Genomic DNA, 26157 nt, shown 5'->3' on the forward strand with positions numbered 1-26157 from the left:
TCGGCCGAAACCAACCTGAAGGCTAGCTTTCTAGGAAAGCCTCCAAGGCAGGCACTGAGGCCTAGTGGAGATCTCCGAGGCTGCCAGGCCTCAGAGGAGCCCGGGGCAATGCAGGAAATGGAGCCGAGAGAGGGCCTCTCCTGTGTTAGCAGGGTTGCCCAGGGGGAGAACTGGGCGGCCAACGAGAGCACCCACTATGTGCAAGGCACACAGGCAGTAGGAGTAAAGCTGTCTGAGTAATGAAAAAGAATCAAAATGAGCCACGTTTACTGGGCCGATTGGGCACTATGCTAAGTCCTTCATTTATGTTACGTCACGGGATGTGGTGACACTGGCTCAGACGAGGTCACACAGCCAGCATGTGGCAGAGCTAAGATCTAAACCAGGGCCATGGGGGACTTCCCTGGTGGTCCAGTGGTTAAGACTCTGTGCTTCCACTGCAGGGGGAACGGTTCGATCCCTGGTCGGGGAACTAAGATACCGCATGCCACGTGGCGTGGCCAAAAAAATAAAATAAAATAAACCAGGGCTGTGGGACATGGTGAAAAAAGCCTGACATATGTGGTCAGATGGGTGTTGGTTCACACCTAAAGGGCCCAGCACAGTGCCTGGCACACAGTAGGTACTCAACAGAAAAGACAGTAGTAGAGTCCTCTCATAGGCCACAGGCCCCCTAAGAAGCGCTTTACAGCTGCTGTTGGAGCACAGAAGGGATGAAGGCTAATTCTGTTGGTGGCACCTAGAGAGGCTTTTCAGATGAAAAAACAACTGCTCTGGATCTTGAGGGATGCATAGGAGTTCTCCAGCTGAGGACCAACACTAATGAGCACTTGTGAAATCCCCAGCACTCTGCTCTCAGGAACCCTATGGAGTGAAGCTTACTATCCATCCCATTTCACACCATAGTAAACTGATGTTCAAAGGGGTCAGAGGGCTGGTCCAAAGCCACACAACTGTTTATGGAGGATGCCAGAATTTGAACCCAGGTTTGTTTGACTCCAGAATGCCCCTTCCAGTCCCCCAACCAAAGCCAAAGACACAGCAGAAGAAAACTGCAGAAGCTGACTGTCTAAACCAGAACAAGAAATGTGGGGTCCCACAGGCAGCGTCTCGGGGAGTTTTGGGCTACAGCTGCCAGCTCCTGGGCGAGGAGGCCCAAGAGAATGCTGCGAACTCGCTAGCCACACCATGTGGAACAGGCAGCCCAGTCTCAAGACAGCAGCAATGCAAATAGCACAGACTTTCAGTTGGATTGACCTGGGTTCCAATCCTGGCTACACCACTTCCTTGAGCAAGCTACTTAGGAACCTCAGTTTCCCCATTTGGTAAATGGGGATGCTAATACAGTCAGCCCTTGGCACCCAAGGATTCAACCAAGCTCAGATTAAAAAAAAAAAAAATTCCAGAAAGTTCTAAAAAGCAAAACTTGAATTTGCTGTGACCCAGCAACTACTTACATAGCATTTACATTGTACTTACAGCTATCTACATAGCATTTACATTGTATTAGGTATTATAAGTAACCTAGAGATGATTTAAAGTATTGGAGAGGATGCGCAAAGGTTATATGCAAATACGACACCATTATATACTAGGGACTTGAGCATCTGTGGATTTTGGTATCCATAAGAGGCCTTGCAACGAATCCCCCGTGGATACCAGGGGATGACTGGAATAGTATTACCTGTCCCTCAGGGCTGTTGTAAAGTGTAAATGGGATAATGTCTGTAAGATACCTGGTACAGTGGTGGCCCTTTACCCCCTTCCATGCAAAAGTAAGTTCCTCAGGCCCAAATCAAACCCAGATCATTAGGTTGAACTAAGTGAAGTTGCCACTTGTTAAGTCAAAAATTGACAATTTCATATGGCTCAACCTAGTAGCATCCCAAGGGGTTATAATATTATATCTGTGTCCACTGGACTAGACTGAGAATTAGTTACTTTTCTCTTGAGTGTTTACTATGTGTCGGGAACTGGGATGACTCCTCCATTTACAGATGAAGATACTGAGGTTCTGAGAGCTTAAGTGACGTACCCTAAATAGCACTGGTAGAAAGTGACGAAGCCAGGATTTACACCCAGGTCTGGCTGCCTCCAAAGCCTGTGCCTTAACTACTATGATACAGTGCTCAGTCTGGTGTCAGTGGGGGGTCATCACAAGGAATCCAATTCTGAGTCAGCTGAAGGATAACATCAATGGTCATCATCCTAGAATCACGGGACCCAGGGATTGAGGGAGCCCAAGAAGTTATGGTTTCATTCAAGGAACACACTTGGCACCTGTCCTTAGACTATGAGGGATTCAGGGGCTGGTGGGAGAGGAGGAGACGAGTCAACAGAGTCATATCCAATGGATGAGCACCACGATGGGCTTGGTCCACTAGGAACCTCAGCATCAAAGCTGAGTGCCCTGGTTGGGTGACAGGCAGAAAGGGGTCAATTAGGATTTCTAGGATACTCCCTCAACAACTGCCCCCTCCATATAAATGCAGCTTCATCCTCCTGTCCCACTGGGCTTGGGGACATGAAGAAAGAGGAGAAAAGAACTAGATGAGAACGTAGAGAGACTGAGCTCTCAAACCCTGGGGACAGCCATCTATTGGTATCAGAAGGGGAGTAGGGATTCCTCCACCAGATAAAGTAGGGGGGCTGCAGAAGTGGGTTCCAAACTTTGTACAGCCAAGTAGCTAGCCCCTTCTCCCACATGAAATCGTATGTGGTCCTGATGGTCAGGTTCTGTGGGTTCCTTGGCCACCCCTGTACCCATGCCCTGCTGGGCTCCTCATCTGGCAGAGACTATTCCTCCCAGCCTTGATGTGAACCCCTATGTGGACTTCTCTGCCAGCTTCCTGCGCTTCATACACTAGTCTATGAGACAGGAAAAAAGGGAAAAGGGAAGCAGGGTCCCCTCTTTCTCCCTCTCTCCAGGAAGCTTTCCTGGCTCTGCTGTCCTACACTGTCCTCTCCTCTCTAGAGAAACCTGGGATAATACATAAACATATAATACAATGTAAAACAATGTAACGGCTCACAACCACCAATGGTCTTGATGTGTTTCCTATAAAGCTACACTGTATTACTGTTTCCACCCAGCAGTGGTGGAAAGTAAGACCCAGCATGTGAAGTAACCTGTTCCACAGAGTTGGTAATAAAGTCTGATGGCAGAGGCTGAGGTCTTAACAAGCATCCACATTTTTACCACCAGAGACGAAGCTTTGGTTATACTTCTTCCCAGACCCTTTTTCTATATGTTGAAGTAGTTTATGAAATTAAGATCACATTGTATATACATGATCTTTTTCACCTGTGTTACATGGTGAGCATTTCCCCATTTCATTAAAATTTCTCTCAGCAAAAATTATAAAGGATCCTTAGTGGTCCATTTATTTAATCATGCCTCCAATGATAAACATTTTCCGTATTATTTTAATTACCACACTGCTAAATATCCAAATATATATAAATCTTTGGGGAAGACTGCTTTTAAATCTTAGGGGGGTGCATCCTGGACTAGTCCATTTAGAGTATGTTTCTCAAGGTGTGGTCATTCCAGATGACCTGTGTCACATCGTTCGAGGTTGCTTATTAGAAAAGCGCATCACTAGTCAGGGAATGGTAAAGATGATGATGGTAAAGATAATATAACACTAACAGGTAACTATTCATTCAGTACTTTTATGTGTCAGGCACTGCTTTAAACCCTTTACATAAAATAACCCACAGTAGGTACTATTCTTACCCTCAATTTACAGATGAAGAAACTGAGGCACAGAGAAGTTAAGTCACTTACTAAGGTCACACACTCTGCTGGTCACCGGCAGAGGCAGGTCAAATCCATGCTTAACTTCCAAGTCCAAACTCTGAAACTTCTACCCAGAAGTTTTTCACCTTTTTTTGTGTGCCACGGAGCCCTCTGGCAATCTGATGAAATCTATGGTCCGCTTCTCAAAATGATTTAAAAATGACTAAATTAAAGCACATAGCATTCCAAATGAAATACTGAATTGTAATAAAAATGTTTCAAAAAATAAAATTATGAACATATGTACACTTTTATTAATGCAATAAATAACAAAATCCAGCAGTGGGTCAAATAACATCACAGTTCTGAAGCAGTGATGAGGATAAATGCAACAACTGTAAAGTGACGTGAAAATATCTGTGAATTTCTACTGGTGACAAAGTCACAGGTATTACTAATATCACTGAGGGTCGCTGCCTTCATTCATAATGGAAGGCAATGCTAAATTGCTATTGGAGGTTAGTGAGAATAAAGATGTACTCTTCCCCCTTCCAAATTCAAGGACCCTCCGAATTCCACCCATATTAAAAACTCTGCCAGTTGGCTTTCCCTGTTCCAGAGCACCCACCTCCTCTTGACCCCAGCTCAGAGCGCCACCTCTCTGGTCCAGCAGGGAATGGGGAATGGGCAGTCCAGGCCTCAGACCCCTGCCCTGTCCCCAGAGCCCTACTGCAGGCCCCACCACAGCCCTTATGCCGTGGTGACGTGTTCCAAACAGATGGTGACCTCTATAAGGACAAAGGCTGCCTGGTCATCTCAGCCTCTCTTCGGCTTGGGGCCAGGCCTAGCCCAGGGCAGACAACAAACCCACATCTGTGCAACTGACTGGCAGCCAATGGTGGCCCGAAGCCACAGGCTGCTGATTCACACCTTGGCTGGGGAGGAGGAAATGCTGACGCCACTGAGTGGGTTTCTGGCTTTCTTTGCCAGTGCAGTAGGCAGGGGGTCCATGCAATTCTGCTTAATTAAGCAGAGTAGAAAATCCTCTTGTTATGTGCTTTAAGGCAACGTTTCCCTTCAAATCTAGGGGGTGAGTTGACTATACCCTTCTTTATATTCAATGATAGGCAGCAGAGCCGAGTGTCATCCTGGGCAAAGTACTTTATCTTTCTAAGTCTCAGTTTCCACATTTGTGAAATGGGCTAATAACAGTACCTATGTAGCAGACATCTGTTGTTTCCACCTGTCCAGGCTCCATGCCCCCTTCTTCCAGCAACAGTGCTCTGAATCTCCTACAACTATTGGCAATTTCAGTGGGACTGTGGATCACAGTATCCTGCCCTTGCCTGACCAAAGGATGGTCAGGTGATTTGGCTGGGCCAATCAGATTCTCTCCTCCTAGAACTGGACTCTTGAGTGGCCAAAGGGACTGAGGGATGGAGCAGGTGCCTGCTTCTGGTGATGCTCTGATGCCCACAAGCAGTTTCAACTCCTTGTCCTTTCTGTGACTGGGGGCTGAGCCAAGTTCTGCCAGAGCCATCTTTCCAATACATTTCCTATGGCTTAAGTTCGTTAGGTTCGTTTCTGTCACTTGCAGCCCAAGAATCCTAATACTCCTTACCTCACAGAACTGCTGCTCAGATCCAGCGACACAAAGCATGAAAAGCCTGGAGCGTACAGTAAGCACTCAAATAAACGATAGCTATTCAATAATAATAACAATAAATGATTGTTAAGTCTTGGGAACAAAATGAATTTGGAGTTATTTAATCCCTCCCAAATTTCAGAATTCCTACTGGCTATCATAGACCTCTTTAATATTTCCCATCCCTCCCTCCCTCTCTAACTTTATCTTCACTGTCTGCACAGTCCTCCTGTAGACAGGTGCTCTCTCTCTCCCAGGTCTGTCTGTGTCTGCCCCCTCCATTCTCCTGTGAAAGGTGCTCCCCCAGCCCATCAAGCCGGGGGAGTGCCCCTGAGTCCCAGCTCCTCCCAACCACTTCCATCTTGGATACCTCTGACCCTGAGCCCTGGCCACCCAGCCACGTGTGTGTGCATGCGTGTGTGTGGGGGAAGGCGTGGCCTTCTTGAGGGTAGAGTCTATGCTTTCTTATGTATGTATGTATGTATTTATTTATTTATGCCACACCACGTGGCTTATGGGATTTTAGGTCCTCCACCAGGCTTGGCCCAGTCAGAAGCCCCCAGATCCTTGGGGTCCCCAGCCACCTGTCAAGCTCCATCTCTATTATTCAAATCTCTCCTGCTTTTTTCAAACACGCCACATGCCAGGGTTTCAGCTTCCTTTCCCTCCTGTTCTGTCTGCCTAAAATTCCTTTACCCTTCTCTACTTGACAGCATCCCTCCCATGCTTTGTGACCAGCCCTGGGTCACCTGCACTGCGTTGCCTTCTCCAAGTCCAACTTCCCCAAAGCCCTAAGGCACAGGCCCCTGCTCATTCCCAAGTTCCAGGCTAGCCCTGAAAGGCCATCTACCTGTCTCTCAGGACACTGACCTCCTTGAGGTCTGAATCCCCGCTTTGCATATCTGTGTATCATCCCTGTGCTCAAAAGTGCCTGGCCCCTAAAGGGACTTACCTTTGTTCAGTGGATTCTCAAGAAACATTATCAGTACTACAAAGTACGAAGGTTTCTTGGTTGTTGTTTTATTGAAAGTGGTAGTCTCGGCAGCATTGCCGGATAAAGCACAGGATGCCCCAGGAAATTTGAATTTCAAATAAACAATGAATCATTTTTTAGTATAAGTAGGTCCCAAATATTACATGTTTATCTGAAATTCAGACTTCACTGGGCATCCTGTATTTTCATTTGGTAAATCTAACAGTCCTAAGTTTTGGGATGGCCGGGGAGACGCCTGCAAAAGCAGGCGGGAGAGCTCTGCGCATGGGCGTGCGCACGCGCACACACACACACACATGCACGACAGATGCACCTCTGGTCCCTTCTCCCTTCACCGTTTGAAGAAGGCCCCGGGCTTGGGCTCATCGCCCGCCTGCAAGCCTGCACCTGGGCCAGCACGTATGAGGAGAGAATGCCCTGTAGTTTGGATAATGGGGCAGAAGAAGGATGGCTTGCTTGCGGGCTCCTGGCAGAGTCCCTGAGGAGTGAGCCACACCAGCCCCTGCCCACTGGCCCCCAGGCAGGAGACACCAGGCCTCCCAAGTCTATCACGTCAGCTTGTCCCCATGTCCTGGCAGGGGGCAGGGATGCCAGCTCTGCCACCCAGGATCTGGATGACCCCACTGGCAAGGGCTCTGTGAAAGGGACCACAGGGCCCCAGTTTCTGGGCAGTACCCCGGGCCAGGAAGCTGCAAGGACGGCTGCCCCAGCGGCATCCTCTCAGGCATTCCGCACAAAAGGTCATTTAATTTCCCCACCAAAGCTGTCCACTTCCCAGAGGAGAAGGCTCAGGGCCAACAGCGAGTGGATGACAGTAGGTCCCAAATATTACATGTTTCTCTGAAATTCAAACTTCAGACCAGAGCCCAGCTGCTGGGCGCAGAAGCCATGCTCACAACCTTCCGGCCACGCGGCCTACTGAAGAAGCCTCATCTTCTCTCCTTGGGCTGAGGGTGTTCATGCGTCATCACTTGCGCCCACCAGGCCGACAGGATGCTCATCTAGTGGCTCCCTTTCCTGCAGCTGCAGTGACCTGCAGCTGGCCTTGGCCTCCCAGGGGAAGGAGAAAACTGAGTCACACCAACCAAGACCGTTCACCCTATCAGAGCCCTTTCTCCAAGGAAAAAAGCACGCATGATTTGCAACAGGATATGAGTGTCCTAGATGAGAAGTAGTACCATGCATGGAGTGGTCCCCTAGGCCTTTTTTGGCAATGTGGTAACTCTGCCGCTTGCTGACGCCCGTGCACCTCCGGGTGGGTGACAAGCGGTTGGATGATCTGCCCAGGGGAGTGGGGCAACAACTCTAACCTGAATGACCTCAGGGTGCAGACTGCTGAACTCCGGCCTGCAAGTCTTTCCAACCTACTCAGATATAAGCACTACAGGAGGGAGGGCCAGGCCACTGAGCAAGGAGCATTTCAACCAGAAAAGCATCTGCTCAGGCCTTCCTCCCCTTGTGGTATTTTAAACTCATCTCTTGCCACTTCTTGGGCTGGAGGACTGGAAAGCCACATCCAGAGCCCTGGTTCCATGGCAGGAGTTGGGGGAGAGTCTCGGAGGCCAGCATCTGTCTGGGGAGGACAGGTTCTTGGAGGAGCTGGAGGATTCTGCTGCTTCAGGACAGGATGAAGTGGTGGGGATGTGGGAACCTGGCTGGAGCCGTCACGGTGTGGCACTGCTTCTCTTTTAAAATGAGCATTCACTGTGTTTTTAGTTTTACTAAGAACAGGAATATGTGTTCCCCACAGGACATTTGGAAAATAGAGAAATGCAATGCACAGATGAGCAAAAAAAAAAAAGTGACATATATTTTATCAGCTATGTTTCTGTGCTTTCACAGGCGCCTTCGCTTGTAACCAGGTGCGAGTCAGCCTGAGCACGTTGTTTTGCCAACAGCTTTTACTATTTCATATTCCCGTGACAGAAGATGGAATTTTTGCCAGCTCGATGGTATTCTAGCTCACGGATATAGTACGTTTCATTTATCTTGTTCTCTACAGATGGGTGTTTAAGTGGCCCCCAACTTCTACTATCATAAATGATACTATGTTTGTACACTCCTAATATAGCTCATAGTTATTGAGCCCTTACTCTATGCCAGGCCCATTTAATCTTCACGTCAGCCCTAAGAGATTGGAACTATCATTATTCCCATTTTACAGGTGAGGTACAGAAAGGGTAAGTAATTTGTCTGGGGTCACACTGTTGGTAGGTGGCAGGGCAGGGATCTGAACGCATGCTGTTTGGTGTACTTTCCTTGCTTACCAGAAGCAAGGAATGGCCCAGATTCCAAGTCTGAACTAAAGGGACATTTAAGTAACTCTTAAGATAGGACAGCCCCACCCGCTTTGATCTTGAGACAACTGCAAGAGCCTAGAGTGTAAGAGCCCAGGCTGAGGAGGACCCAGCAGGTGAGGTGAGAGGCCTGGCTTCTTGCAACCATGGACCACAGGGAACAGGATGGCACAGCGCAGGTGACAAGGTCCATCGTTTTTCAGTCCGAAGAAAGCAAGAGCCATTAAAAAAAAAACGACCCGAGGGGGCTTAACGCCTACTGAGGGTACTACCTCTGTGTGACGCAGACAGGCTGCAGGACAAGAACCACCTGTAGAGGAGGTAGGCGGGCTCTGCGTTGCTCACGGGCCTGTCCCAGGGCAGCAGGGTGTCCTGCCTGGGGGCCCGGCACCCCAGAAATGCCTCATGAATGAAAAAGCATGGAAAACAAAGAGCAGGCCCCTAGGGCAGGAGGCAGGAGAGAGGCAGAGATGTGGAGCATGGCTATTACTATCGTTAATGCTAGTTTTCATGACTACCACTGATTGAGTGCCCTTTATACAGAAGGCATCAGCAGTGTGTGAGAGGTGCCCTATACCTGCAGGTAAGCGCTATTACTGGCCCCATTTTACAGACCCTTGGGGAGCTTGTCTGCAAGGTCACCCAGCCCAGGAGCTCATGAAGAGAACTCAAATCCAGGTCCTTTCTTCATGCAGTAATGGTGCGTCCATAAGGAATGTGCTAGGAGCTGGCATTTATCCCTCGGCAGGAGGGATGGAGAATAGGTTGAATGCATACATCATCTGAACAAGCACACAATCATCTTAGAAGGGTGACACTGTCCTCATTTTCCAGATACAGAAACTAAGGCTGGGGGTTGAGTCAGTCACCCAAGACCATGCAGAACTTGAATGTTTGTCTCTGATACCCAAGTTCTTTCCACTCAAGTTTGTTGGCCTGCCATGCCATGTTTCTGCAAAACAGGGTGCCAGGATGGCTGGGATGCTGGGGGCAGCAGGGGATGGGGCAGGCTGGAAAACAGAACGCAGCTAATTTGGGCAGCACATTCAGTTTGTTCCAGACCACTGAGCCTGCCAGCCAGAGGTCTCCCACAGACTGAAACAAGAATGTTGATAATAATGCCTAATAAGGGCGTGACCCATCCTGCAAAAGTCAGCTGCTCAGAGGAGAGACCCGTTGCTCTTAGAGTCTGGCAGGTGGAGAGGGAGGTTTCAAGGCCAGCAGCACAGGGCCTGCCAACCCATCACTCCAGGGGCATCATCAACCCAGAGCTCCCCTGGGGTGAGAATGACTAAGGGTTGGTGGCAGCTTGTGCTTCATCAGTCCAGGCTGAGTGAATGAACAGTGAGATGAGGGAAGGGCCAGGATGGAGAAACTGGGGCCTGGAGGCTTAAATGATCCACCCAAGGTCACCTGGCTCAGGGGTGGGATCCCAGGGCTGCCGCATACACGTACGCCAATCCCCACGCTGCCACTCTTTGCTGTGTGACCTCAGGCATGTGCCTGTACTTCTCTGAGCCTCCAGTCTCAAGGGGAAAACGAGAACACTAGCGTAACTATCTGAAGTACCAGGATCCTGAGTGTATAAATAAATCCTATAAATGAATAGAAAACCAATAACTCAATATACCAAAAAAAGGGGCAAAAGATAAAACGGGCAATTAATTCACAGAAGAGGAAACTCAAAAGGCTGACAAAGGTGTGAAAAGATACGTAACTTTACTAGCAAGCAGGGAAATGCAAACAAGCACTGCCATGAGATACTATTCCGTACCCACTAAAAAGTCTGACAATTCGGCGTGTTAGCGAGGAGCCAGAGCAAAGAGACCCCCAGACACTGCTCCCAGGGACGTTAAATGCACAAACCCCAAGAGCCAGCAATCCCGCCTCAGCTGTACGTGCAAGGAAGCAGCTACAAGAAAGTATCCTAAAAATCTCCTACAGGAGCTCGAATAGACAGGGGTATATTCATAAATGGAATATGAATCAGCAGTTAAAATGAACGGAAGCTACATGTACCAACATAGATCTCAAAAGTGGAATGTTCTGTAGCTTTAAAACTTTCCAAACAAGATCTTGGGGACTGCTGAAAAGGTACAAACATTAAAAGGTACACGAGGCCTAGCTGGGAAGGGGCCTGATTGCCACAGGGCACAAGGGATCTTTTTGGGGGTGATGGAAATGTTATAAAACTGGATCGTGATGATGGCTGCACAGCTCCACACATTTATCTAAAGAAATCAGCCAATTGTACACTTACAATGGGTGAATTTATGGTATGTAAATCATACCTCAGTAAAGCTACTGAATAAAAAAATCATATCTATTGGTCTATTTTTAAAATGTGCATGGGAATGACAAGCACCAAATGTAGGATATTGTTTTTATTTTGGGGGGGGTGACTGTTGGAGTGGGTGCACAGGGGGCTTTGCACATGCAATATTTCATTTCTTACAAAATAAAAATGATTTGAAATGAATAGAGCAAAACGTAAAGATCTGACAGCTGGATGGTAGACTGACAGATATTTAACTTATCCTATGTATCTGTATATTTGAAATCGTGTATTAGTGTATCGGAAAAGTACCTATTTTAAAGGGCTGTTGTGATGACTAAATACACATAGAGAGCTTAATCCAGTGCCTAGCCCACAACAATGGATTAAATTTCAGCTGTTAAGATTACTGCTTCTATAACTACTTCTAGCATCTTGCTCTTCTTAACATCTAAAGATCTTAAGACAGAGCAAGCCAGTATTTCCTGGCCTCTCCTAAGGGAGACTTTTTTCTAACCCCAAGGCTTCTGTACCTCCCTCTCCAGTGCTGGAAATGGGGCGATCCAAAAAAACCCTGCAAAACCTACAGGGAGCACTTCCTCCTCCCCTCAAGCTGGAAGATAACCTAGCTGGGGAGGGTGTCCCAGGGTGTCACACTTGAAAGCCCCCTTTCCATTCATTTAGAAAGCCCTAGGCTCCACAGCAGGAAGATGCAGGCAGAGAAACGCCAACAGACAGAGTGCAGTGGCTCCAGGGAAGCTTTCTCCAGATGATAATACTGTTGATATTACTGTCAACAATGATCCCTACCCACCCATGGGGATCTCGGAGGCCCTGGGAGCTTCTGCCCCTGCATTCTCCAGATGTGGCCTATGGCTCTGCCCTTGGGCCCACTGATGATGTCTCTGCCCACAGGTGAAGGAGGCTGGGGCCAGGCGTGATGAAGATGCCGCCCTGATCATGGAGAAGATGCCATTTATGGTGGAACAAGTGGCCCAGCCTTGATGGGCAGCCCTGAGCTCCTGGTAAAGCTCTCCAACGAGATCTACAGCACCTGTGACCTGTTCGCTCCCAGGCAACTGAGTGATGAGACAGGTGGAGGCTGAAGTAGCTGGAAATAGGGAGCAGGTGGTGGGAAGCCTCAGTAACTAACTTGTATGTTCTCATGCAGTGGTTGGGGCAGGGCGGTTAGAAGTCAGGGTGTGTGTGATTTCGCCCTCCTGGGGGACATGTGTGGAGACATTTTTGGTTGTCACAATTAGGGAGGGGGATGCTACTGGCACCTAGGGGGTAGAAACCAGAGATGCTGCTGAACATTCTACCACGCACAGGACAGCCCCTCACAACGAAGAACGATCTGGCCCAGAATATCAACACTGCTGAGGCTGAGAAATTCTGCCCTAGAGGGACGCAGCACTATTTACAATTTGCAGATTATAGAAGCAGTTTAGAGAGGTAAATTGACCAGCTCAAGGTCACACAGCAGGAAGTGGCTGAGCCCAGGGCTGTCCAACTCCTCTGCTCATGCCATCTCTCCAGAGTGGCTGGGCCAACTTCAGAGAGGAGGATATACCAAATGGGAAAAAAGGCAAGACCCATGCCAATAGCTACCTCCATGCCCATTCTTTCTAGAGTGGCAGGGGCAGGTATGGTTTGGCAACAGGAGCAGGGGTCACTGGCAGTTGCTGATGGGTTTCCTGCCATCACAGCACTTAACTTTCTCTGTTCCTGTGGATGACTCAGGCTTCAGTTCAACCCATTGCCCCTATTCATCCGATGAACCCAGAAGGCTGGCCAGAAGGGAGGGGGCTCCCTTGCATCACAGGAGTGCCTAAACCCACATGCAGAAAAATAAATTCTTGGTGAAATCCCTCCTCATGTGACTTTGGCATGTTCCCAGTCAGAGTAACATGGATACCACAGGGCAGGGAGGCAGGCATCTGACGGTTATGGAATGTCAACCCTGTCAGTCACAAGATCCCTTCTCCTAGGAAGTGGGCACCATTACCCCCATTTTACAGATGAGGAAACTGAGGGTCAGAGAGGCTACACAGCAAGCTGGATGCCAAGATTTAAACCCAAATCCATGTTAATATTTAGAGACCTGTCTGAAGGAACCCCTAAAAAGTGGTTGAAGGCTTACAGAGATGCCCCTCAAAGCTGCCGCACCTCCAAAAAACTGGCAGGGAGGGATCTAAACAGAATGAAAAGCCTCAGAGTGATCACAAATGATGGCAAAATTCCCAGTTTTAAAGAGGACTTTGCGTAGGGAAACTACGGGGTATGAAATCTGCAAAGTGGTGTGACCTGGTGGAATAACACTTTTTGGGGTCGAACATACTTGTATTTGCATTCCTGTTCTGGCCTTGACTGTGACCTCAGGCATAGGACCTCATCTTTCTGAGCCTTAGTCTCCTCATCTGTCAAATGGGCTTAAGAACCTGTGCCTGATAGTCGTGTGATGAGAGAGGACAGGAGAGAGTGGATAATGATGCCCATTTCTTGGAGGCTGTATGTATTCTGGTGTTCCCAGCTCACAGATCTGGTGGGAGGCAGCATGGGGAATTTCAGACTTCCTCCTGTCTGCCATGTTGGTAAAAACTGTCTTCATAGCAAAGAGGCAACTCAGTTATACACTCAACAGGCTCAAACAAGGAACCAAGATTTGGTAGCATTTGAAACAGTTAAAAAGAAAGGGGGTGCGGGGGAGACAATTTAGCCCAGCTCTGGAATCAAGGGAAACTTCACTCTATTTAAAGATGCCACAGGTCCAGGAAATAGCTTCCCACCGCCTGGCTAAGGCTTGAATAACTGGCTGCCCAGCCAATAACAATACAGGCTCACACAGCACACCCTTTCTCGTAGGGAGTGCAGAGTGGCTTCCCCGCTATCTCCTTTCAGAATTGTATAGACTATTCGTGTAAGGCATGTAGATCTGCTTTATAAGAACGAGCCTCTTAAGAAAAGAGATCCCAAGACGACTTGCAGGGAGGTCAAGGAGCTGAGTTTAGCCAGCCAACGCCCCTTGCTCTTTATTGTTCTATACTTCTTTGTTAGGATTTTTTTTCCCTCCCTCTTGCTCTTTTTTCCTTCCTGGTTAACTTCTCTGCAGCTAGGCGCTGCCACTGCTCCCTTCTCACCACCAGAGACACCATAGCCCCCTTCCCTCCTGCAGAGAGGCCTCCCCAAGGCCTCACCTGGGCCCAACACCACACAGCCCCATTACCCCTCTACCCAGAATCTCTGAGGTAGTCCAAGGGCCCCTTGAACCCACAGATTCAGCTCCTAGGCTGGTGTGGAACCCACTTCCCATCTGGCGGGTCACCATCTACCCCAGGTACACCTTCCAGAGGCAGGGAAAACCGAATGCAGCTCCTCCTTCTTCCAGAACCTGAAGCCTCCCTGCGCCTCAGCCCATCTGAGGGTCCCGTCTGCAAAATGAGGCTACTGGCCCATTTTTTCAAGTCCCCACCAGCTCTAAACAAGATTCCCATTTTGCCAGGGAGATAACCAAGAGAAAACTTTCATACATTTTTAAACAGAAGTTATTGGAGAGAAGGGGCAGGGATCTTTTTCTTTTTTAAAAACACTTTTTAATGGTGCAGGCACTCAAAGGATCCATTCTCAGAGATCTCTATCGCTCCGGTTGGCTCCTCCAAAAGGACGGAGCCAACTTGGCGATCCCTGCTGGGGCTACCTGTGGCTGGGCACTGCGGGTCTGAGCGCCTCCAGACAAGGAGGGACAGGACGGGCGGCCTGAGAACAGGCGCCTCTCTCTGTCTCTCTGTTCCCTACACCGGCCAGACTTTTCCACGGATGGGCAGGACGGGAGTTGGGGGGACAAGGAGCAGACGGAGAGGGGGAGAGGGGCGGCAAAGAGACGAGGGGGGGACGAGGCGGGAGGACACGGTGGAGGAGCGGAACAGGGCAAAAGAGAGGAGGGGGAGGGGGAGAGAGGGAGGAGCCGGGAGAGACCCGGGCCGCGCAGCAGCAGTGCCGAGAGGGGAGAGGAGGGGAGGTGGGGGAGAAAGAGCAGGAGGCAGAAGTTTTCAGAGCCGTGGGGGCTCTAGGTCGCCCCCGATGGGGCACGGGCTCAAGGGGGCGTGGGGGTCGCGCGGCACTCACATAATGCTTGTTGGGCACCCGCCGCTTCTGCACGTCCAGCACCTTCACCTCCACGATGCTGCGCCGCGGCGGCATGGCCTCTCCTCCGCGGGGCCGAGTGCGGGTGCGGGGAACGCAGGGTGTTGGGGCGCGCCACAGCGGGCCGGGAACAGCCGGCCGAGCGGGATCCGGGGGCCGAGCGGGATCCAGAGCCCGGTCCGAGCACGCGCCGCCGCCGCCGCCCTTCGCTCCGCGCGCCCTCCGGCCCCGCCGCCGCCCGCCCCCGACCCGCCCCCGACCCGCCCCCGACCCGCCCCTCGGCCCGCCCTCCGCGTCGTTGGCCCGCCCCCCCCTTAAAGGGCCCGGCCCCCACGCCCGCCCCCGGAGCGCGGACCCGGCTGGCCCACGTCCGGCCTCGTCAGGGCCTTTGTCCCGGCTGCGAGCCCCCGCGGCTGGGGGAGGGGACGGGCGCGCATCCGCCTTGCGATCACTGATTGACCGGTGGATTCATTCCCGCACTCACTCCTTCTGATACCCACGGTCTGGCGCCGGATGTGAGGGCCAGACTCCAGGGTTCAAACTCTGGCTCTGCTGCTAATCGACTCTGTGACCTTGGGCAAGTGGCTTAACCTCTCTGGGCTCTCTGGGTTTCTTCATCTGTAAAATGGCCCTAGTGCTACAGCCTACCAACCGGGGCTGTCCTCAAGATTAAGTGCATGTGACGTCGGTGGCACTATAAACGTTGGCAGTCGTAAACAGCCCCAAGCCATGGGGATTCAGGGAGGAGCAAGAAAAGCCGCCCCCTCTCCACCCCCCCCAACAAATGCAAGTATGATATAATGACAAGAGTAGCAGCAAAACAGGGTAAGAGGGTGGTGAATGCGTGAGGGGCAGTGGATGCCTGTTAACAAGGCCACTGATTCCCAGATGTGGAGCCCTCACTCTATGCCAGCTGCAGTGCCTCCTGCTTTTCTTTGAAAATTTCTCTTTGAATTCTCAGGGCAACTGCGGCGGCAGGGGGTCGGGGGAAGGTGGTTGACCCGTATGACAGAGGAGGTGACTGAGAGCAGCCTCTGGAGTCACAGAGCTGGTGGAGGGACCCCATCACTGGCTGGCTTGAGGTATATTTCACAAGTTAAAGTTAAGGGTGGCCGGAGCTGCTCCACATTTCTTTATCCAGTGCCTCCTAGAGCCCTGGCTGGGCACTGAGTCATTTTCAGGTGGTACTGGCTGAGCAAACATCTGAATGAGTGTACACATAATGCATGGTTAGGAGGTTTAGGCCCCTGGCCAGTGTTCTCACACTAGTAAGCAGTAAGCAGGGCTCTTTCCAACAAACCACACAGCTCCCCTCCAGGCCTGAAAGAGCCCAGTGCCCCTTACCACCCTGGGTCCAAGGTCAGTCTTTGAAAGAGGGTGGGAGTCATCCAGAAAGGACGCTTTTCAGCAGCCCTGGCCAGGCCACTGGAGAGTTTGGTGCTGATTCACTTTGGATCTGCCCCACCACTTGCCCCTCTGACTTTCTTGCCAGGTTTTACCTTGCTCTGGTTCTGGAGGCTGGCCGGTATGGATTTCACTGATGGGTTTCCTGTCCTCTGGCTTCCTGCTGGGCTTGGTTAGTGGGGGTCCTTGGCAGGAGACTGAGGGCAGGAGAAGAGAGAGGTCTGGGTATTCACTTCCCAAGCTTCCTTCCTGCTGGGTTGTCCCTGCCAAAGGTACCTTCCCCATACGGGCTCTCTCAGGGCTCCCTCTAAGGGTGGTAACCGTCCTGCCAATACTGCACCCTCCTTCTTTGGTTCCCCAAGCCCTGCCCACACCTTTATAAATGAACTCTTTAATAAACTTTCCTTTGTGACCCAGTTTGTGGGTGGCATTTCTTTCATGCTGGGACCCTCACTGATATAACTCCTGTAAGGCACCTTCTTCTGAATCATAATTGCAAGTCAAAGAGTGTGGAAAGGTCCAGTATGTTGAAGGCCTGGCTTTTCTGTGCCTATTGCCTCAATCCTCTGCATAAGCCAAGCCCTCCTAACAAGGCAGAACCACAGAGGGCAGATGCTAGAGGAAGTCTGTGAATCTGCCGGCTTCCTTGGTTTTCCCAGAAAGGCAATGAGACCTGTCCCCAGTCGCACCCTGAGCAGCAGAGCCAGTCCCCAGCCCTCCCGAGTGTGTTCACCTCTTGCGCTGTGGCAGACCTGGCCAGGGGAGACAAACCTTTCCTCCACCTGCCCGTAGCAGAGATACAATACCTGCATCTTTCCACACCCTTCCTTTTTCTTTTCTATTTTTCTATTGTAGTGAAATATACATGACATGAAATTTACCACTTTAACCATTTGTAAGTGTACAGTTCCGCGGCATTAAGTGCATTCACACCGTTGTGCAACCATTACCATCATCCATCTCCAGGACTTTTTTGATCTTCCCAGACTAAAATTCTGTACCCCTTAAACACTAACTCTCCATTCGCCCTCCCTAAGCCCCTAGCAACCACCACTTACCAAGTGTGAGACCTTGGACAAGTCGACCTGCCTGTACCTCCATCTCCGCATCTGTAAGATGGGATAAGAATAGCCACTGACCACATAGGCTTGTTCTGAGCTCTAAATGAGATAACACAGGTAAAGCACGTGTATTTTTGTTACTTTGCTACCAGCCAATCTGTTACCCCTAAATATCTCCTTTTAACCTGCATCCAAATCCCAAAGCTAATTTTAATTCTGACTCTGCCTTGACCTACATTCACTCTTCCCAGTCCGGACCCTCTTTATAGCCCCTGATTGCGTGTCCCCCCTCACCTGCCACCAGTTGTCTCCATTTTCTCCCAACAATAGAAATGACTTGTCATCTCCAGAAGAAAACATATTCTGTTTTTTCCTACCAACATGCCTTGGCCATAAGCTATTTATTTCCCCACCTTCTCTGCTGGTGACCTCTTATTCAGCCTTCAAAGCCCGGCCTGAATGTCACTTCTTCCAGGAACCTCTGCCTCCCAGATATCACTTCCTTCCCTCACGAACACTGTGTCTTGTTGCAGCCATCACACTGGGCTGTAACTGATGACTTTGCCAGACTCTGAGCTCCCAAGGAGCTGGAATGGGTCTTATTTGTCTCAAATCCCCCCAGCATCGGCACAGACTAGCACAGAGAGGCCCTGAGGAAATGCTTGTAGGATGAATGAACCCGTCTCCATCTCCTTAACTCGAAACTCAGTCCTCACCCGCCTGGTTAATCAGAACTCCAGGCTGGGCTTGTTTTGTCCCTACCCGTGCCCCAGAGACGTCTTCACGCCAAGCTCCATTCTATCCACACTGCTTCTGGGAACACTGGCCTTCTCCCTGATTGTAGTGTGGAGCAGACGGGGTAGAGAAGATGGTAAATCCGCTGCTTTAGCTGACTTTATGCTTCTAAATTCCTGTTTCAGAAGCGCACTTTGCAAGTCTGAGAGCTACAGACCATAGAAAATCAATGCTAGAGCCAGTGGACCACAGAATTCCACATGGCAGGTTTATTTGGGAGGAGGGCTGCACATTCGAGGAGCATTGAGTCCATCAGCGTAAATTAAGTTCTGGTCTTTTTGTGATTTTTAGTGTCTGCCGGGCTGGCAGGCTGCACCTTTCCCAGATCCCAACTTTCCAGGATGGGCAGCCAGGCCCAGGAAGCTGAGGCCTGCTCCTTTTCTGCTTCTCTCTGTCAACCGCCTCTGAGAAGGCACCAGGATTCTTTGCAGGACAAAGCAGGAGCCTTGGAAAGAGACTCCTCCCCACCCCACCCCCAACTGCTGTCTGATTGGCTGGCACGGCAAGAGGCTCGTAATTAACACGGCCAGGCCTGCGAATACCGAGTGGCCAGGCACATGTGGTCCTGTGGAATAGGTCATAGGTTGTAAGGAAGCAGGCCTTAAAGCAAAATTCCAGGTGCCCAGGCGGCAGGGCAGAGCCTCCAGGAGTGGGGAAGAGGTTGAGTGAAGTTTCCTCGGCGGCAAGAAGGCAATCATGAGTTCCTTCCTCCCATCTCCCATCTTCTTCCTCTTTCCTGGAAGCCAGAATGATCTTGCTCTGAAAAGGAAGCTCTGTTCATGATGCTCCCCTGCTCAGAACCCCCCACTGCTCACAGATGTTCCTGTGCTTTAGGTTGGCATTCAAGGCCACCATTACCTGATCCTTTCAGTACTGCTTTCATCTAACCCTATCCCGTTGCGGGGCACAGGCTCCGGACGCGCAGGCTCAGCGGCCATGGCTCACGGGCCCAGCCGCTCCGCGGCATGTGGGATCTTCCCGGACCGGGGCACGAACCCGTGTCCCCCGCATCAGCATGCGGACTCTCAACCACTGCGCCACCAGGGAAGCCCTTTTTCCCTACTTTTTAAAGAGTTGTGTGTGTGGTAATGTAACTTTTATCCAGCACGTACCAAGTGCTATGTACAGCCCCAAGCATTCCATATCCATTTCCCTAATTTGCCCCAAAAATCTGCAGTGTGAGAATTATTTTCCCCATTTTCATGTGAGAAAACCAAGCTTAGAGAAGGTGCCAAGAGTCATAGCATGGAAAGGTGGTGAAGCTGGGATGTGAACTCAGAATTACTGGGCTGCTTGACCTGTGTTCTTTCCATTGAAGCCAGAGCCCCCTTGAGGAAGGGCTGGTGTCTTCTAAATGTTTGTATCCGCTCCCCTCCATTAATAGGTGTCTCTCTGCTATATACTGAATGTTTGTGTCCTCCCAAAATTCATGTTGAAATCAAATCCCTAATTTGATGGTATTTGGAGGTGGGAGGTCTCTTGGAGGTGATTAGGTCATGAGAGTAGAGACCTCATGAATGGGATTAGTGCCCTTTAAAAGAGACCCTGGAATTAACATACACACACCTAGATATAAAACAGGTAAACAACAAAGACCTACTGTAGAGCACAGGGAACCATACTCAATATCTTGTAATAACCTATAATGGAAAAGGAGCTGAAAAAGAATATATATATGTATAACTGAATCATTTTGCTGTACACTTGAAGCTAACACAACATTATAAATTAACTACACTTCTATTATAAAAACAAAATTGTGAGAGGGGCTTCCCTGGTGGCGCAGTGGTTGAGAGTCCGCCTGCCAGTGCAGGGGACATGGGTTCGTGCCCCGGTCCGGGAAGATCCCACATACCGCGGAGTGGCTGGGCCCGTGAGCCATGGCCGCTGAGCCTGTGCGTCCGGAGCCTGTGCTCCGCAACGGGAGAGGCCGCAACAGTGCGAGGCCCGCGTACCGCAATAAAAAACACAAAATTGTGTAAAATCAAAAAGTCATGAGATATATGCAAAAGGAAGCTTATGAATGAACATTTTTAGAAATGTAAATGTAAAGAAAACATCAGTTTGCATTTATTCATGAGCTCATTATTTACAGTAAATATACAATAGCAAAAACTTCAGAGACTGAAAATGAGGCCCAGTGAAAACAAAAATTCCAAGGCTGCAAAAATTAACAGTGAAACATTATGTTACTACATTGTATCTAAATGTATATGAGCTATAAAGGGCTCCTAATTCTTTTATTATTAAATGTAATATTTCATAAATAAATAAATAAACAAGACTCCAGAGAGCTCCCTTGTCCCTTCTGCTATGTGAGGACACAGTGAAAAGACAGGCATTTATGAACAGGAAGTAGGCCCTGACCAGACTCTAAATTAGCACCTTGATCTTGGAATTCCCAGCCTCCTAAACTGTGAGAAGTAAATTTCTGTTTTTTTTAAAAAATAAGCCAGCCAGTGTATAACGTTCTGCTACAGCAGCCCAAAAGGACAAAGACACCCTGTAAAGCCATCCTCTATCCCCAGCTGGATGGGTCTTTAGAAAAGGCCAGTTAGATAATATCTATAAAAGCCAAGTCCTCACCCCAGGCCTCAAGGATCTGGCCTCTGCTGACCTCTTGCCCTCATCTCATGCCCCTCCCCTGGCACACTCCCTCCACCCACTCTGGCCTTCTCTCCATTCCTAGAACACTCACCACTTTGCACATGCTGTTCCCTCCTCCTGGAATGCTTTTCCTTCAACTGGCCCATTCCTGTCTTTCAGGCTTTAGTTTAAATGTCATCTCTTTGGTGGCTCTTCCTTAAATAGCCCCCCTCATATCTCTCCCACGTGTATTTCCTTCACAGCACTTATCACCATTGTCATCTGTATTAAGAAAAACTGCAGTTCTTCTCTCCTACAACTGTTTCTCTCCTGTGTGTCTCCTTTACTACTCACACAGAACACTTTACTTCTGGTCACCAAATATCAAGCAATTCTCTGTGACACCAGCTGGGTGTCTATAATTTAATTCAATTCTGACACTATCTACTTGGAGATAGTATCAGATCCCACAGGTTAAGGGCTCAGTCCCACAAGGTTGCTCCCATCCCACTTCAGACACCAATTGTAAGTAGTAGGTCCCCAGGCTACCCATGACCCGCTCCTCAGGTTCAATTAATTTGCTAGAGTGGCTCACAGAACTCACAGAAATGCTTATTTATGTCTACCGGTTTATTAAATGATATGATAAAGAATACAGAGGAAGGGAGAGGAGAGAAATAGGTGAGGGAGATTAAGAAGCACAAAATTCCAGTTGCAAAATAAATGAGTCATGGGGGTGAAATGTGGGGGGAATATAGTTAATAATTATATAATACCCTTGTATGGTGACAGATCATAAGTAGACTTATCACGATGATCACTTTGAAATGTATAGAAATATCGAGTCACTATGTTGTGTAACAGGAACTAACACAGTGTTGTAATTTTTGTACTTCAAAAACAAACAAACTCATAGAAAAAGAGATCAGATTTGTGGTTATCAGGGTTGGGGGTGGGTAAAGAGAATTGGATGAAGGTAGACAAGGTTGTAACCTTCCAGTTATGAGATAAGTAAATACTAAGGATGTAATGTACAACGTGATAAATACAATGAACAATGCTGTATGTTATGTATGAAAACTAAGAGAGTAAATCCTGAGTTCTCATCACAAGGAAAAATATTTTTTTATATTTCTTAAATTCTGTATCTATATGAAATGATGGAGGCTCACTAAACTTACTGTTGTAGTCATTTCATGATGTATGTAAGTCAAATCATCATGCTGTACACCTTAAACTTAGACGGTGCTGTATGTCAATTTTATCTCAATAAGACCAGGAAAAAAAAAATAATACAGATGAACAGCCAGATGAAGAGATACATAGGACAAAGTCTGGGAGGGTCCTGTGCAGAGGAGCTTCTGTCCCCATGGAGCTGGGCTGGATTGCCCCCCTGCTGTGGATGTGTTCACCAACTTGGACGCTCAAAGAACCCCCTACAACTGTAATTTTATGGAGGCTTCCTCACGTAGGCATGATAAGTTATTAACTCCATTTCCAGCCCCTCTCTCCTCTCTGGAAGATTGGAGTGGGGCTGAAAATTCTAAGCTTCTAATCATGATGGCTTGGTCTTTCTGGTGACCAGCCCCCAACCAGGAGCCATTCAGGAGACCATCCAGAGTAGCCTCATTAGAACAAAAGATGCTCGTAGTGTTCTTATCACTTAGGAATTTACAAGGGTTTTAGGAGCTCTGTGCCAGAAACTGTGGACAAAGACATATATATATATATATATATATATTTATGATCTCACATCATCCTTTTATTTATCGTCAACTAGAAGGTTGGCTCTATGAGGGCAGTTCAGTCTGTCTCATCAGTTATTATCCACCAACGCCAACACAGTGCCAGCAGGCTCTGAGTAAATAGTTGCTGACTAATGAATGGCTGTCTTCTCCACAGGAAGGGCAGGACCTCTTCTTTCCCACAGTGTCTGATCCCTCCTAACTGTTCAGCAAATCTTTGTTGAATAAATGAATGAATGTTGAATGGGTGGATGACTGGATGGATGAATGCATGAGTGTGTGAAAGATCATGTTGTTCACAAAAAAGATTTGGGCTTAACGTTTCAGATCAGTGAGCACATACTCAAGAGGCCTCTGAGGGGACCAGGCCTGGTGACTCTCATCTTGTTCACAGAGCCTGGAGAAACTTGCAAAGACTAAGTGTGTTAAAAAAGTAGAGGTCACCTGCAATTGAGCTGTTTCCCAAAGTCAGATTGGGTGCATTTCCTCATTTAGCCACAAGGTGGCAGGCTGTCATGGCCGCCAAGGCACTACTGCAGTCACCGCCCTCCAACCCCGCCCTCCCCCCCACCAAGCCCCCACCAACCCATAGGAGCAACAATGACTGTTTAATCATTCCCAGTGCTTCCCATACCCAACATTCCAAGGTGAATCTACGTGCTTAGTTACCCTATAAGTTTGTTCCAATGGATATGAAGGTTATGACTCAGCCTTGACTACTCAGATAAAGTGTATCAGACCATGACCCCAAAGGGCAGGTAGCTCAGGGAGCCCAGTTATGTATTCATTAGTATTTATCTATCACTTGTATGCAAGTATTTACCACTTATACAAACAGATGTTAATTGAGTCCCTAATATGAGCTAGGCACGGTACGAGGTGCTTAGAAGATCCTTTTTCCTGTGGCGTTCATGTTCTAGCAAGGAAGGCAAACAAAAAGCAATAAACGGGGCTTCCCTGGTGGCGCAGTGGTTAAGAATCCACCTGCCAATGCAGGGGACACGGGTTCGAGCCCTGGTCCGGGAAGATCCCACATGCCGTGGAGCAACCCAGCCTGTGCACCACAACTACTGAGCCTGCGTTCTAGAGCCTGTGCTCCTCAACGAGAGAAGCCACTGCAATGAGAAGCCTGCGCACTGCAGCGAACAGTAGCCCCCGCTCGCCACAGCTAGAGAAAGCCTGCGTGCAGCAACCAAGATCCAATGCAACCAAAAATAAATAGATAAATAATTTTAAAAGTTTAAAAAGCAATAAGAAATAAGGCAATTGTACAGCACGTCAGAAGGTAAAGTGTGTTATGAACAACCCATCCAAGCGGCAGGGCTCAGGAGGCAATGGCCTCCACTTCCAGAATCCGGCAGGACACACACTGGGAAGGGAACTGAGCTAGAGCTACCTGAAAGCCCCCTGCCCCAGGACAAGGGACCTCTGAGGCCTCTGTGCCTGGTTACTCCCACCAGAAAGAGACTGAGGGGTGGGCCTTCAGAGCAGGGGTTCTGAAGGAGAGTCACAAAGAGACCAATGCCAGGGATTGGGCAGAAAAGGGTCTCAGTAGTGGTGGGAGCCTCGAAAGATCCTACAAAGCTTACCCTGAGAGACAGAGCTATAGGTGTTCCCGAGATACAGCCAGGACGATAGGGAGGGAGGCTGCAGTGGCTTTGAAGACAGCTGGGGGGATACAATCAGGTTGCTTCCTGCTTGTCTCCTAGGGTCCCTGAATCCCCGTCTCCAGCAAAGTGCTTGCCTTGGCCTCGGGCTCTGTTTCCCAGGATCCCAGACTGGGAGAGAGGGGTCTGTTTGCAAGCTGCGAAGTGGCACCTCTTGCCATAGGGACTGAATTGTGGACCATGTGAAATGGCAGAGAGAAAAGAATCAGACAGACCTGTGGAGAGAAGCAGAAATGCGAGTTGAACACAGAGTCTGGGCTTCCTTTCAGGCCAGGGTCAGACCCTTCCAGAAGCCCCACTGCATCTCTGTCCTGTAGTTACTTAATACACACCAGTGTCCCTTTAATCCCTCTTTTTACTTGTAGTAGGTATGAAACTCAGGTCACAGATATAGGTGTCCGAGAACGACATCATTTCTTAATGCTCTTAAATCAGCTTAATTTTTGATCCTGCCTCCAAACTGCTCAGCCGCTCTTGGGGTAACTCCTCCCAAGGTTCTAACAGGATTTCACACTAAGTGAAGCCCCAGTAGCTTTGTTTCCATTCATCATGTCCAGCCATTCATGCCGAGTCACCCTTGGCTCTGGCCCATATGGTCCCTTCATGTCCCCTGCATGGCAGGTCCACACCCTGCTACGGGCACGGGATCCCTGGGGAAGCTTGGGTCCAGCGTCCCTGGTAACTCCAGGGTCCCTGTCAAGGTGCAGTCTGGGAGCAGGCACAGCTCCCTTCTGCTCTCAGATCTACAGACCCTCCTGCACCTCCCAAGCCTGGGGACGGCTCCTTTTGTCCTGGGGGAAATTCCTTATTGATGCCCACCAGCCAAGCACCCCAGAACACACCTGTAGGAAGACACACCTGTGAGTGTATTACCTGCCTCTTTAAGAGGGACACACACCATGGGGAGCTGGGGCATCTGTGGGAGAGAGCACGAGGAGGGGCTTGTCAGGGGGTTGGGGTCTGTGTTGGAGAGTGTAAGGGAGGGCTCGAAGAACCAGGGTTTGTTCTAGGTTGGGTGCTGTCAGGAAGCAGGGGTAATTGGATGATCAGGCAGTACTTTTCACCTAGGAGGCAGGAGAAATGGAGCAGCAGTCACTTGGGTCAGGCAGGAGGGGGATGTTTGCTCATTTGGAGGTGGCCTGAGGGTGGCTGTTTTCACCTCTGCTTGGGTGTGATGAAGGAGTGTTCACTTTTTGTTCTGCTCCATCACCATCACAAGGCGTCCTCATCTGACACTGACGTTCTGGGAAATTGTGTACGTTCAGGACCTGTTAGCTGTCGTCCAGCAGGTCTGCTTCTCCCTTTTTCACCCTCTTCTTCAAACGCTGTTCTCCTCAGGGGGCTCAGGTTTGGAAGGGAAAAGCCCTGCTTTAAATCTCCCAGGAGGCAAGGAAGCCCGGAGCCTGCTACCTGCTTACGTCAGGGAAGAAGGGATGTCCACAGGGAGGAAACAGGAAGTCATTTGTAGACACGTGTTTCTGGCCTTATGGGCTTGAGGGGGGGGGTCTCTGCTGAGTCTAACCAGGGTCCCCATGGCAGGTATGGGGGTCCCCACTTTATAGAACCAAAGCTCAGAGAAGGGAAATGTATGCTCTAAGGTCACATAGCTGGCAGGCAGTAAACTTGGATTCCAGAGCTCGTTATTTAGTTGTAAAGAGTCATTTTATGTTGAGAAAGAGGTACAATTTGAATTAATGATACAAATCGTCAGCCTGGATGTGCTGGAAAACATTGCAGCAAAAAACAGATAAAGCAGAATAGAAAGAAAAAAAGAAAAAAGAAACCCAAGAGGAGATGGGCAGG

At 49.2% G+C, this 26157-nt stretch overlaps 1 protein-coding gene across 1 annotated transcript in view; it reads right to left on the reverse strand.

Annotated features, from left to right (window-relative positions):
- SH3PXD2B (SH3 and PX domains 2B) overlaps nt 1-15306 on the reverse strand; it is a 112283-nt gene extending 96977 nt beyond the window's left edge. The window contains exon 1 of the mRNA XM_060144202.1: nt 15079-15306. Within this exon, the coding sequence (XP_060000185.1) occupies nt 15079-15153 (75 nt within the window). The 5' untranslated portion in view covers nt 15154-15306. The remainder of the gene's footprint in view (nt 1-15078) is intronic.
- Between the last annotated feature and the right edge of the window lie 10851 nt (nt 15307-26157).

This window comes from Lagenorhynchus albirostris, chromosome 3 (assembly GCF_949774975.1).
Source record: "Lagenorhynchus albirostris chromosome 3, mLagAlb1.1, whole genome shotgun sequence".
NCBI lineage: Eukaryota > Metazoa > Chordata > Mammalia > Artiodactyla > Delphinidae > Lagenorhynchus > Lagenorhynchus albirostris.